This window comes from Blennius ocellaris (genome assembly GCF_963422515.1).
Source record: "Blennius ocellaris genome assembly, chromosome: 14".
Classification (NCBI taxonomy): domain Eukaryota; kingdom Metazoa; phylum Chordata; class Actinopteri; order Blenniiformes; family Blenniidae; genus Blennius; species Blennius ocellaris.
Window position 1 is genome coordinate 7,073,899 of NC_137663.1, and position 12,586 is coordinate 7,086,484.

Below are 12,586 nucleotides of genomic sequence, written 5' to 3' on the forward strand. Positions count from 1 at the left end.
AAGACTCAAACGTGTCCAAGATTAAAGCCTGGTTCTGTTGTTTCATCTCGATTGGTATCATAACAGACAATATCTTTTTTTTGTCTGTGAAATGAGTTCAGATGATTGTCGTGATTCAGCGATCCGAAAACTACTATTTCTAATAGTATAGGGATATTAGTGGGTTTTTTTACATTACGTGTGTGTGAGAGCGTGATGTTGACTGGTTAACGTCAGAAGATAGTGTGTGTTGCGTCACAGAAAGGCTTCATTAAAATGTGGGACATTTTTACTACGACTTGTCTGATCCTCTGCTTCCTCAGTCATTGTGACCCGCTCCTCAAGGATGGAGGATGAGCCGTCATGTTCTCCTCCTCCTCCTCCTCCCTTTAAGTTTCATCAGCCAGTTTCTCCTCGGAGCCCAAACCGCTGGAATGGAGAGAATAAAGCCAGATTACGAGTGGGGTGAAATGATGAGTCTTTTTATAGAGGGAGTGTGGAGGACTCGCTGCTCACTTTTGTAAAGCTGTTTATGTAACGGCAGACATGAAAGCCCTGTTATAGCACCGCGGCTCCGGCCTCTGGCATCTCACTCCGCTACACCAAAACAATTTGTTCAGGTTTCTTATTATTCTCTGCTTCCAACACACACACACACACACACACACACACACAGAGGACACAGGGCACCCTGTTGACCGTCCTGCTGCCGGGTCGTTTTTGACTCCGGGGTCTTTTCGACTGAAAACGGATTAAAAGCGGCATCACCTTTTTGACTTTCATGCAGATGGCCGTCTTTTAATTTTAGATGCGAGTAGGAATATAAAAGTGGGAGCTGCTGTGACGTCTGAAGGGACGTTTGAGCCCCAAGGTTTGGATTTAGTGTTTAATCAGAGGAAAGAGCCAGAAAATCCCCGTTGTCTGCAGCTCAGGAGGCCCGAGATGAATTATGAGAGGTGTGACATGATTAATGGAAGAAAGAAGAATCTATCTTTGTTTTCCGGGGAAATGTTAGATATGGTGAGCTCCTCAGAGCTCGCAGAATTATTTAAGAGCCCGATTACGCAACCTTTTCGAGTGAAAATACAAAACGTTCAGTGTTAAATCTGTAACTATGTGAGAGGTATCGAGACAAACTGCAGCTGAATCCAGAGATGGAAACAAAACTTCTCATGGACTTGCTGATCCGCTCACCTGCAGTGTGTGTGTGTGTGTGTGTGTGTGTGTGTGTGTGATGCGTCACACCGCCTTTATCGCATTCAAGGTTTTATTTTGATGCACTCACTTCACCAAGAGCATTGTGGGTAATTAAATAGAGAAAGCTGAAAGAAAGAAAAAAACTAGTCTGTGTCAGACTGGCATTGAAAATCTGCAAATCCTCTGTGTTAAGTACATACATTCAGCCTCAGAGGCTGATGAATCGACGTCCTCGAATAGAAACCAATTGAATGTCGCGTCACAATCAATGAAAACCGCACAGTTTATGGAAGTGGTCTGAAAAAGAGAGTCCACTCGTGAACATCAGGAGAAGTCGCCAAAGCTGGAACTGACGCTCAAGTACATTGAGACTTTTATTGTGGTGTGAACCCCACTGTGGTTGGCTTTTGTTTCAGTAAATTGCTTGAGTTGAAGAAATCACTACTGCAGTACTTCTACTTAAATGCTCTACTTTCATGATATAATATCACGGCAGTATGAATATTTTAAGTTTTCCTTACATTTCACCTGAAAGTCAAATATCCTGAATGTCTTGTGAGTAGTGTGTGTTGTATGTGTGTCAATTGAAAACTAACTCGTGCATGTGAAAGACTGTCTTTGTTATGTCGTGATGATGACGTCTTTTTGAGTTGCTTCAATGAATCCATGTTCCTCTTGGTCCACTATTTTTCTTTTTGACGGATTCATCTCTCGCTGTTTCACCTTTTGTGTTTTCTCAAGACACGTTCATTTTAAAAAGAAAATATATACTTTCACATAACTGATACACTTTCAACGTAAATGCTTAAACTTGGTAGTATTTGGACAAAAATGAATTAAATTAACCTATTTTTAAAACATTAAAAGCTCGAACAGGCACCGGGTAGGTCACTTAGCAACATCACTGTGTGAAGCGCTGAGCAGGGAGCGTCTCCATGGCAACAGATGCTGAATTCCTATGATCTCCTCCATGGAGTGCCTCTCCCGTCCACTTTGTACGATAATTCTTTTTGCAGTTTTTTGGAATCGATTCGGGAATTATTATCCGTTAACCTCCCAGTATCGAATCGATTGATCCTGGGATGATGACAAATCATCCCTGAAAATGTCCTTTGCGAAAGATTGGTAAAATACAGACATATAAACCAATATATAAATACACGCAGACAAAAACATAACCTTCTTGGTCAGTGTTTTTGTTGGCAAAGGTAAAAAATGTTCTATCCATTAAAATCAATCAAACGCACGAGAAAAGAACAAACACCAGCCAGAGACTTGCTCTAATCTTTATATACATAATTAGTCACCAGTTACAATACACATGTTTATATACTACAGGAACACAGATAATACAGGTACTCAATGTGTGTTTTACTGTTTTTTTGTGTTTTTTTTTATCGTTACCTAACCTGCATGTTTCAAGAAGAGCCGATCCTGGGGTTTGTCTTCCAGCCTGGAGGGGCCACGGACCCCCTCTGTGGTCTGACCCCCTCCCTCTCTCTCTCTCTCTCTCTCTCTCTCTCTCTTTGGTGAATCCACTGGTCTACATTTGATCCAGGAATTCCCAACTCCTTCTCAAACACACACACACACACTGCTGAGGAATGCTGATAACGCCTGAAATGTCCTGCCTCCTTTATCGCAGCTCCGCTTTGAGAAGAGTGAGTTTCACATTCACCCCCCCCACCCGGAGACGTTCTGGCGGGTGAACCTCGGATGCAGCGACATCCCATCGAAAGGTCTCTCTGTAGAGACCCGAGTTCTCTTTGAGGGGGAACGTGAAGGTGAAACGGACTCCGGGAACAGTTGCTTTTTTCTTTTCTAAACTTCTCTTTCAAATATGGCTGACAGAACTAAACTTTTAGTTGCATCCTTCAGCAGAAGACAAACCCGCAGAGAGCCTTTTAATGCAGCGTCATTATTGCTTACAGAGAAGAAAGAAAAAGCTTGTCGTGTACATGGACACAGTGCAGATTGATGGAGGGCCCTACAAGCTGGACAGTGGTCATGGGACAGCAGAGCCCAACTTCTGCTCGCTTTCGTCATGACGGGAAGGAAACATCTGACTCAGAGGGACTTAGTGCAAGCAGAGCGTGAGCGAGGGAGGGGGGGGAGAGGGGAGGGGAGGGGGGGAAAGGGGAGTGCTTCTTGAGCTTTAGGTGCAGGAATTACCACAAGGAATGATGGCGAACGCTTTTTATTGCTCATACAAGTGACGACTTCTGTGGATTCTCAGCACGATGAGTAACACCGCACAGCTAATTGACAGGGTTCCAGTGAAGGTTTAGGTGAGCGTACAGATGAGGTTACCCCCCCACCCCCCCCCCCCCCCAAGCGTCAGCACCGACCGCCTGCTGTGAAACTACGCCGGCGTGCGGAAAGGACTCGCTCCTGCACAGAGCAGCTTCCAGAACCAAAACTAGCGAGCAAGAACAGAGGATCTTGTTTATAATGACAAAGTCTCCGAGAAAAAGACCCAATGGAAAAAGCGAGTTTTGGATTTTTGTACCAATTTCTACTTTTAGTGAAATTCATCAATGATCAAAACAAATATTGCAATGTCGTTGAAATATTTTCTTTGCTCGTCACATCTGAATTTCATGGTTTCAATATTGGTTTCAGACATTTTGCTTTCCAGAGGATAAACCACAGAGGTTCTTTTTTTTTTTTTTACTCCAGTGAAACCATCAGGATACAAAATGTGTAGATCGGGGTAAGACTTTCCTCCAATCATTGGAAACCAAAATGTGGTTCTCAGAGGACAAGCTGTTTGGCCGTCACGCCTCCCTGAGGTTCCATTTTATGGCTTTGAGTTAAAATTCTGCACTGACTGGATCAAAGTTCCATTTCAAATGTCCCACAGGATTAAATGGCAACCAGCTTCTTCTCATCAGAGTCTCACACCTGTAGATTTAGAAACATTAGTATAGTCAATAAATTCATGTTCTCTTCAGTAGAGGATCATTATACGTCCATGTTCGGCCTCGGTTACACCACAAGGAGCTTTTGAAAACTCTCTGACTGCGTGGAAATGGTGGAAACAATCCCACGACACACCATGGCCGTCGTAAATGGTTCCTCTGCTGATGCGCTAGTCTTACAGTTGACTGTCAATAACAATCCAACTTGGAACGTCTGTTTAAAAAAAAAAAACAGAAACCACAGCACCCACTAGTGGCCAAACAGGGAAACTACATTGTTTTCAAAACTTTGCTTCGTATCGCCAAACTTTTATGAAACAAAAATGTAAAACTGAAGCATTTTCACCTGAAACGTTGTCATGTGATCCGGGCCTTGATTAACTAAATGTATTTGAATCCGTTAAAACTGAGTCCTGTGGGATTAAATTCAGACTCTGAAACGTAAGTCCACTTTGGCCGTTTGATTGCAATTTGATGTGATTCCAGGAGAGCTAAAATGGAACAGCCAGACAACAATTAAAACTAAGTTTCCACAGCAGATGAAAGATATTAGAGGAAAACCAACACATCAGTTTGTCATTAGAACAAGATCCTGTTTCGTTTTCCAGCCAAACGAGATCTGATCCGAACAGCACAGTGGCTTTAAAGGAGGCTTCACGTGTTCCTCATCTCTAATCTACTAACTCATACGATTTGACTGGCAAGACGGCTGTTTTTATGTTTTTGTTTTTAAGGCTGAAAACGTTTAGTTTTTTTTCCCCGAAGCTGTTGCAGAATGGCAGTACAGATATCTAAGCCGATAAATAACCTCGTTGTGGACGTTTGTTTCCCCGGTTGTTTCTTGTGCCGGGGCGAGGAAGCGGGATGAAACAGCAGCGAGGCCATGACGGGACACCGAGACGCTTCAGTCAAAGCCAGACGTTCTTTTCAGTAGAATGGCAGCCTTCCTACTGCCTCGGCCTCGAGGCGACCGACTCCGTTTAAAGTAAATATTGGATCCGGCCATCAGGCCTTGTGGAGCCTGGATTAAAACCACTGTTTTACAAGACAGAATTAATATTATGTACACTCCTCCGGCACTCGCTCAACTCATAGTTAGTACTGGTAATATCGACGCACACACCAATTCCTGTGTTAATATTGGATCTTCTACATGTTGCCCATCCTCTTCAGGCCTCAGCGTGGCCGCAAAGAGATCCAGCGTTCAGTTGAGAGTCTCTTCAGTACATTCCTCGGAGCTGTGACGGCCCAGAGAAAGAAGAATCTCCCAACAACAACAAAAACAACAAAAGAAAGATAAATAAATAGAATGAAACGCCACCTCATGTTGACCCACTGAGGACATTCTGGGACATGAGGTACATTCTGCTCCTCTGTGCTCTTCCATCGTCTGTCCACAGGGGGGGCTGGGGGGGTGGGGGGGGGGGGGGGGGGGCAGTGACTCAGATTTGAACTTATTCAGGGGAAATGAAAAGTGGAGGCACACGACCTATTTGAAAATTCACTGCATCTAGATCCCCCAAAAATGGGCTTGAAAAAAAAAGAAGAAGCACAAAATGACACCAATAACAGGCGCGTCCCAGTGCTAAACACTGAATAATAGCTTAATAATCTCATCACAAGCCTTTACAAACCAAAGAAAAGAGTGAAAGAATTAAACTCTGTTTGTTTGTGGCAACTGCTAAAAGGGGCAGGAAAAAAAAAAGTCTGCAATAAAGGAACACAATCTCTCCATAGTTATTATTTATCATAGAAATTATGAAAATAAAATTGAACATAAATCACATGGGGATGTAATCTCACATATAATCTGTTGCTGGTCAAAACAAGCTCTGGATTATTTCCAACCTCAGCACAGAAATTTTCTCGTAGGTGAAAACGTGAGCGTCTCATGAGCTGATTCGGCTCCGACCTCGTTCATTCAGGGTTCGATGAAACTTATCTTAGCATCGATTTCTTGAAATTCTTGCGCGCAAATTCAAACTAACAAACTTGCGAAGCTCACGGTCATCGTGCAGCTCGCTGAGCAGAAATGCTTCACATTGTGTGAAACACTGAGCGAATCATTTGATTCTAGTACTGCAAAAACACAAACGCTTCACCTTTCTGCCCCGTCTGGGCCGGAGAACACAAACCGACGGTGTTTAGTTTAGTTTCCAGCACGAGCAGTATCTTTGGATGTTTTTGGTTTCCAACCGGACTGATCCCAGATAAGGTTCAACGATGACGGGGGGATAAAAAAGGGGTTGACTTTGGGGACAGGATGTGTTTAGTACATTAGAGTCGTTTGCAATCAGATGCATGAACGTAGTAACCAGTTCCTAGATCTTATTAGCTTCCACAGTTAGTTTACAGTGAGGTTAGATACAGTACGTTACACACTTGAAGCAAATTCTTTTGCACAGTTTAGACGCACCAAGTTATTAGCCTTAATAGAAATGGATTAATATGAAGGTAGTTTTTCTCATAATACCATTATATATATATCTGCGGGAGGATTACATAGTTGTTTGTTATTATTTATGGAAATGAATCAACGGTGGGTAGTCGTGTTAGATGTGGCTGTTATGTTTCTGTCAGGTGAACTGTGGCCTCATAAAAAGTGCATAAACGTGGAACTGATAATACTGACGGCAGACGGGGGGCACTGCTTTGCAGAATCCAGAGCAGATCCAGTTATGAAGCCAGGAGCAGTGGAGGGGCGGGACTGGGATGTTCAGTTAACAACACAACTTTATGTGCACATCGATCGCTCTCTTCTCTCGCCAAACTTTCTGAAGGAGGTTTTTTCTTTCTGTTTTTTTTAAATAGAAATTTGACACCACTTTGACATCTGCTAACGAACGCTACATTCATCAGCGAGATGGATTTAATTAATAGCTTTTAAGTTTTTAAGCAGGTGTTTGGAGAATAGATGTGATCAATGAGTATTTTGACTCTGCAGCTTTTTAATACGACCAAATACCAAATTACCATTACAGTTACTTGGTAACTTATATTTAACACCGAGTCTGAAGCCAACACATCTTAAACTAAACCGTTATAGAATACATGGCAATTAATCTAGTCATACGTTAGTAATCTCCATGTTTATCCATCTTTTTTCTACAGTGCGATTGGCCGCCATATTAGGGCGCTCCAGGGAGCTGAAAGGGGTCAAAGGTCAGGCTCAGGGACCCGTTGTGGCGTCAGTAAGGCAGCGGTTGATAAGCAGTGAGCCGGGCTCTGTCTAACGTTTAACAGATTGTGAGGGTAAAGGTCGTAATTTAGTTTCTTTACATAAAACAGATAAATACTGTTTTGACCAGCCTCCATTTACTGTTTACTAGCATGTTTACGCAGTGAGCATTATTATAGTCCCTGCTGTGGCTCCCCTAACACACATCTGCTGGAAGAGCATTCCAGGTAAAACTTGTAAAATGGAATGATCATTTTTTTTTTACCATCGTAGCTGGTTGTAGCTTCAGCCATCAGAGTGGCATCAATTTCCCTTCTAACTCTTGTTTCCTCGACGTGTTTTCTGTGACGATCAGCGATATTAAATTGAGCGTGTGAAGTCGTCTGACCTCGGTAACTCACATGAAAGGCACGTGTTCTGCAGCGTTCACCTCCTCTGGCCTGGCGTTAAATCGTTATTCATTCGTTCACCGGGTTCAGTGTCACTGCGACAACAGTGTGGACGACTAAGACAAAATATATATTTTCATACGCTCCTCCCCTCCCCGCTCCAAAATAACCTCATCCCAGGAGTATATCCCCATCTGGAGTACATGAAGCATTTATTCAGGTAAGTGACTGCTAATCTTTTATAATCCCGTGCTAAGTGCTTTTATCTGTAGACACATTGTGGCTGGATAATGGCCGGGTCATTGATTGTATGGAAGAGGGCAGAACAGCATGTGCCTTCAGTCCCAGAAACCAGGAGTAACAATGAATTCCGGCCTCGCCGAGAGACGTTATTCAGGTAACCGGCGGCCAAAAGGATCGCTGAGGGGACAAAGGGGCAGACGGGGCCACTGCAGCTTAATTTGATGCTCGGTCCCTTCAAACACCGTCGACAGATGTCTCAAGACGAAAGAGGAAACGTGTCATCGCGGCCTGCGTCGCGGCCAACAAGCAACTCAAGGTGTCCGCGCACCTTCTGGAGGAGTAGTTTTAGTTCTTCTCCAAGAAAAGTAAGACGAGAGGTGGTTTGTTCTTCGGTCATGAAGCAGCAAGAAGCCAAATTGTTTTGTGTGACGTCTCAAACCTTTTAAAGTAACTCCTTGTCTGCCGAGGTCAGAGCGACCGAGCATGGGAGCTGAACGCGTCCAGACTGAAGTGAGGGGATTCTTCCTCAGTTTAACGACGCACATGCAGGTCCAGGGGGGGCGGATTATAGGAGTATTTTTGTGAAACACTTCAACTGCTATCCTCACTGGTGAATGAAGTCGCAAATTGAAACCCGTTCTGGTCTTTTTGGTCTCGTCAGCCTGAACTTGGTGAGATTAATCTGCGCTTTCCAGCTCTGTCTTCATATCGATCCCACTGGAGAGGACGCAGAGTTGCACTTTACCCGCAGCAGCATTGCGGAGCGGGGGTGGGGGTGGGGGTGGTGGGGTTGTGTTTGGAAATACTCGGGCTGAGGACAGAGCACCACTCCTCCAACAGAGATTCATTAATCACATGACGACTGCAGGAGCCACAACTACTACCTATCAAAGAAAAACGTGTTGTCGAAGGCAAAGGTGGGTGGGCTGAGGGGCGGGGGGGGGGGGGGGGGACTGGAGCCATGAGGGAGACGGTTTGGTTTGGGTGGCCTCTTCAGAAGGCGCCGCTGTGGGGCAGGTGAGGCGCCGCCGCTCCGGGTCTCCAGGTGGAGCAGTGCTGCATGCAGGGCAGCAGGTGGCCGGACGGCAACGGGCCCAGCGGCTCCCTGGACTGGCCTGGCCACCTCCGGACCCGCCGGCGCCGGTCGTGGCCGAGCCTGTGGCTCTGCCAGGCTGCCTGGCCCAACAGCACGGCTGTCTGGGGACACAGAGGGTCCGTGAGGCTGGAGAGACCCAGCTCCTGAAGCAGGGCGCGGGACCGGCGCCTCAGCGGGCCCGCGTCTCGGTAGACCTGGGAGTCGGAGAAGAGGTCGGGGTTGAAGTTGAAGCGGGGCTGTCTGGAGCCGCGGGTCAGCGAGATGCGGCCCTCCAGCGACGGCCCCGGCAGGCTGAGGCTAGTTCTGTCCGTGAACGAGTCCGTCCGGTCTTCGTAGCTGAGGTCCGCGGGGGCCGAGCACTGCTGCAGTGGCCAGCCGCCGCGGCCCTTCCCCCCGATGTCCGCAGTGCTGCCTCCCTCTCCGCCGTCGCGCTCCACCCGGCCTGCCTCGTCCTCTTCCTCCTCCTCCTCCGCCTCCTGCCGCTCCTCCTCCTCCGCCTCCGCCTCCTCCTCCTCCTCTGCCACCTCGCCCTCCACCACGCCCGCCTCCTCCTCGTCCTCGGTGCTGGTGGGCGCGGGGGAGCGAGGGTCCCGCAGGAACACCACGATGACCGTGATGTTGTCGCTGGAGCCGGCGTCTCGGGCCGACGCCACCAGCTTGTGGGCCACCATGGTGGTGTCGCCGGCGTTCTCCTGGAGGTGGTCGCTGACCACCCGCACCGCCTCGTCTGGACTCACGGTGTCCCAGAAGCCATCGCAGGCCAGGATCAGGTAGTCTTCTGAGCCGTCCAGGGGGAAAATATTATGGTCTGCATCGCCACAGATATAAGGTTTGTACTCCGAGTCACCTGCCGACACATGATGAGAGTCAGTCGCCTCATTTCATTAACATGTTCTGATCTGACCTTTTAACAGTTACAAATACCAAAGCTTCTCATCCTTTTCTTTTGTTTTACATGAAAACCACTGCAAAGCTGCCGTCTCACTTTCTCTCTCTGTCTTCACCGAGCTAGCCCTTCTTTCTATGCAATTTCGTTGTACCTGTTACAATGACAATAAAGCCGATTCTGATTCTGATTCTGGGATTAGTGCTTTACTCAGGTGCCGTTTACACAACGTTTCAAGTGGAAATGCAACATTTTTGCAATGTTGTTTGGGAAAAGTTTCATGTTCACACGGCAAAGTTTAAAACGCTGTAGTTAGCATGCCAGGCCAGTAGTAGGTGCTGTTGATTGTTTGTGTATTGAAACCACAGTCGCTCTAAACATTAACAGTGAAAGTACACAGGCACTCGTATGGTCAGACGACCAAGTTAGATCGTTATTATGGTGACTGTCAACTGTAAAATGACCAAGTTTACCAGGATAACATGGACTGGGATTCATGACACGACGGTGGCCGCCGTGTTTGTTATCATCCATCAACTCACACATGTGCAGAATAACTATTTACTAGAGCCGCAGTGTGTATGCACAGTAGCAGCGTTTTAGAAATGTTGTGTTTTCAGTGGCTCCCTGCACCGTTGTGGAGTAAGTGGACGCCCAAAATGCCCAAAACGCTATAAAAGTTTCAACCTGCAGTCAACTAATCAGAAGCAGCTCTGCAAGTTTTCCCTAAACTCCTGTTTATTAACCCTGAGCTCACACAGTCCTCCTCACAGCAGCAGCCGTTATTCTGTCACAACAAAATCAGCCTGGACGCTTCTACTGACTTCACACAGAACGACTCCATTCGAACATTAAAACGTGCAGGATCACACAGAGGAACACGGCTCATGGTTCAAACCCCCCACCTATTGCTCTGGACACCGACAGACTGCCGTTGACCCTCCATGTGCCGAACCAGATCACACAGCCTCCCAGAGCCTCGATCCGCTGCTTCTCATCCTGCACACACACACACACACACACACACACACACACGCACACACACACACACACACACACAAACACACACGATGAAGGAAACGTGACGGTTTTCGATTAAAATGCAACGCGCAACACCAATGTGGCAGAAAACTCAACAACAGAGGTCTCATGCATATTTGCAGAAGTAAAAATAAGAACCAGAAACAATCATGAAGGTGTTTGTGTCGCCAGATAACAGAGAGGCTGGTTCATGAGCAGCGACGGAAAAATATCTCATTTGTTCATTTAGTTATTATTATTTAGCATGATTATCATATTTATTTATCACATGACATGAAGATCTGTGGTAAATCTCAATAAGTCAAAACACTCTATTGTTGGTCTTTATAATTCCTTTCTATTGGCTTTGAATTAATAGATTTATTCGTTTCATTTTAATGTATTCATTTTACTTCAATGTTTCTTTCATTTAATTTCCATCCTAACTCATGTTATTTTGTTTACCTCATATTTGTTTATTATTTCATTTACGTTTGGCTCAAATGCTGACATATTTTCTTCTAAATATTTTACTGGTTTTTAACACGAGTTTTCCACTTGATTTGTCAATTGAATGTTTTATTTGAATACTTTAAGTTTTGAATTATTTGATCTGTGTTTAAATAAAAGAACACATCAAGTTCAACTTTCAAATGCCTTCATTTCCATGCTTTCCTTTCATTGCCCTGTTGTTCTGAGTGTATCAGCTCCCGGTGAAGCACACTGAACTGTCTGAAACCAAAACTCAAAATACTTCTATCAAATTTTACTTCATTTTTTTCACCTTCATATGTTTCACATGGTTTGTTTAATTCTTTCAAAGGGAAGAAACTATAAATGTGTTGTTTTATTGGGGGACTTGTGCCAGAATAGTTTCTGGCTGCGTCCTATAATTTCCCGGAGTCTTGGCCCGTTGCTTGGCAACAGCTCAGAGCCAAAAACCTGTTTGGCACCAAACTCTGTGACGTTTCAACACTTGAGGTTTGTTTTTTGTTTTTTTTTCAGTTTTATTAAGACTGAACATGAGAGTTTTTGGCTCCTTCAGCCAACCAGAGAAGGTTGAGTTTGTTTTAAAGGTTTCAAATTCACCAACATGTGAAAAACATTTGTTGTTTCATCAGTTTTTTCTGTATTTTTTACTTTTTTTTTTTTTTTTATTCAATAAAATTCCAAGAGTTTCAGAAACTGTATTTTTGATTTTCATGAATGAAAGAAAAGAGGCTTTGAATACAAATGTGTACTAAACTTAAAATATATGGAAGCTTGAGGTTGAATTTCATTGAGGGAATCATAAACTTTTCTTTTTATTGTCTCTAAATGTTTTGAAGACGTGTCTGTGAGTAAGTCAGTATTATTTCCTTTTGCATCACGTGTGTCCTTGACACCATAACAGAATGTGTGTGCTTGTTTCGTTGAACAAAACTTGCTGTGAAAACGTCTCCACAAACCTCTCGGTCTGGCTTGTGTGGTTTCATCAGCTCCACCACTTGTCCTTTCCTGACCAGGATGACCTGCGAGTCTCCGAGCCAGGCCACGTGCAGCGTCCGACCCCGCAGGAAGCACACCACGCCCGTCGTGCCGCAGCGCAGGTTCTGACACACACACACACATCGTGACATCAAAACATGAAATACACACCAACCACAGAAAAAATACTTTGAAAATGAATCAGAAATC

At 45.0% G+C, this 12,586-nt stretch overlaps 1 protein-coding gene across 1 annotated transcript in view; it reads right to left on the reverse strand.

The window, feature by feature from the left end:
- Positions 1 to 8,900: 8,900 nt before the first annotated feature.
- ppm1e (protein phosphatase, Mg2+/Mn2+ dependent, 1E) overlaps positions 8,901 to 12,586 on the reverse strand; it is a gene marked incomplete at both ends in the record, with an annotated part of 54,868 nt that continues 51,182 nt past the window's right edge. Inside the window, 3 exons of the mRNA XM_080508524.1 lie at positions 8,901 to 9,850; positions 10,795 to 10,888; positions 12,358 to 12,501. Of these exons, the coding sequence (XP_080364650.1) occupies positions 8,901 to 9,850; positions 10,795 to 10,888; positions 12,358 to 12,501 (1,188 nt within the window). The remainder of the gene's footprint in view (positions 9,851 to 10,794; positions 10,889 to 12,357; positions 12,502 to 12,586) is intronic.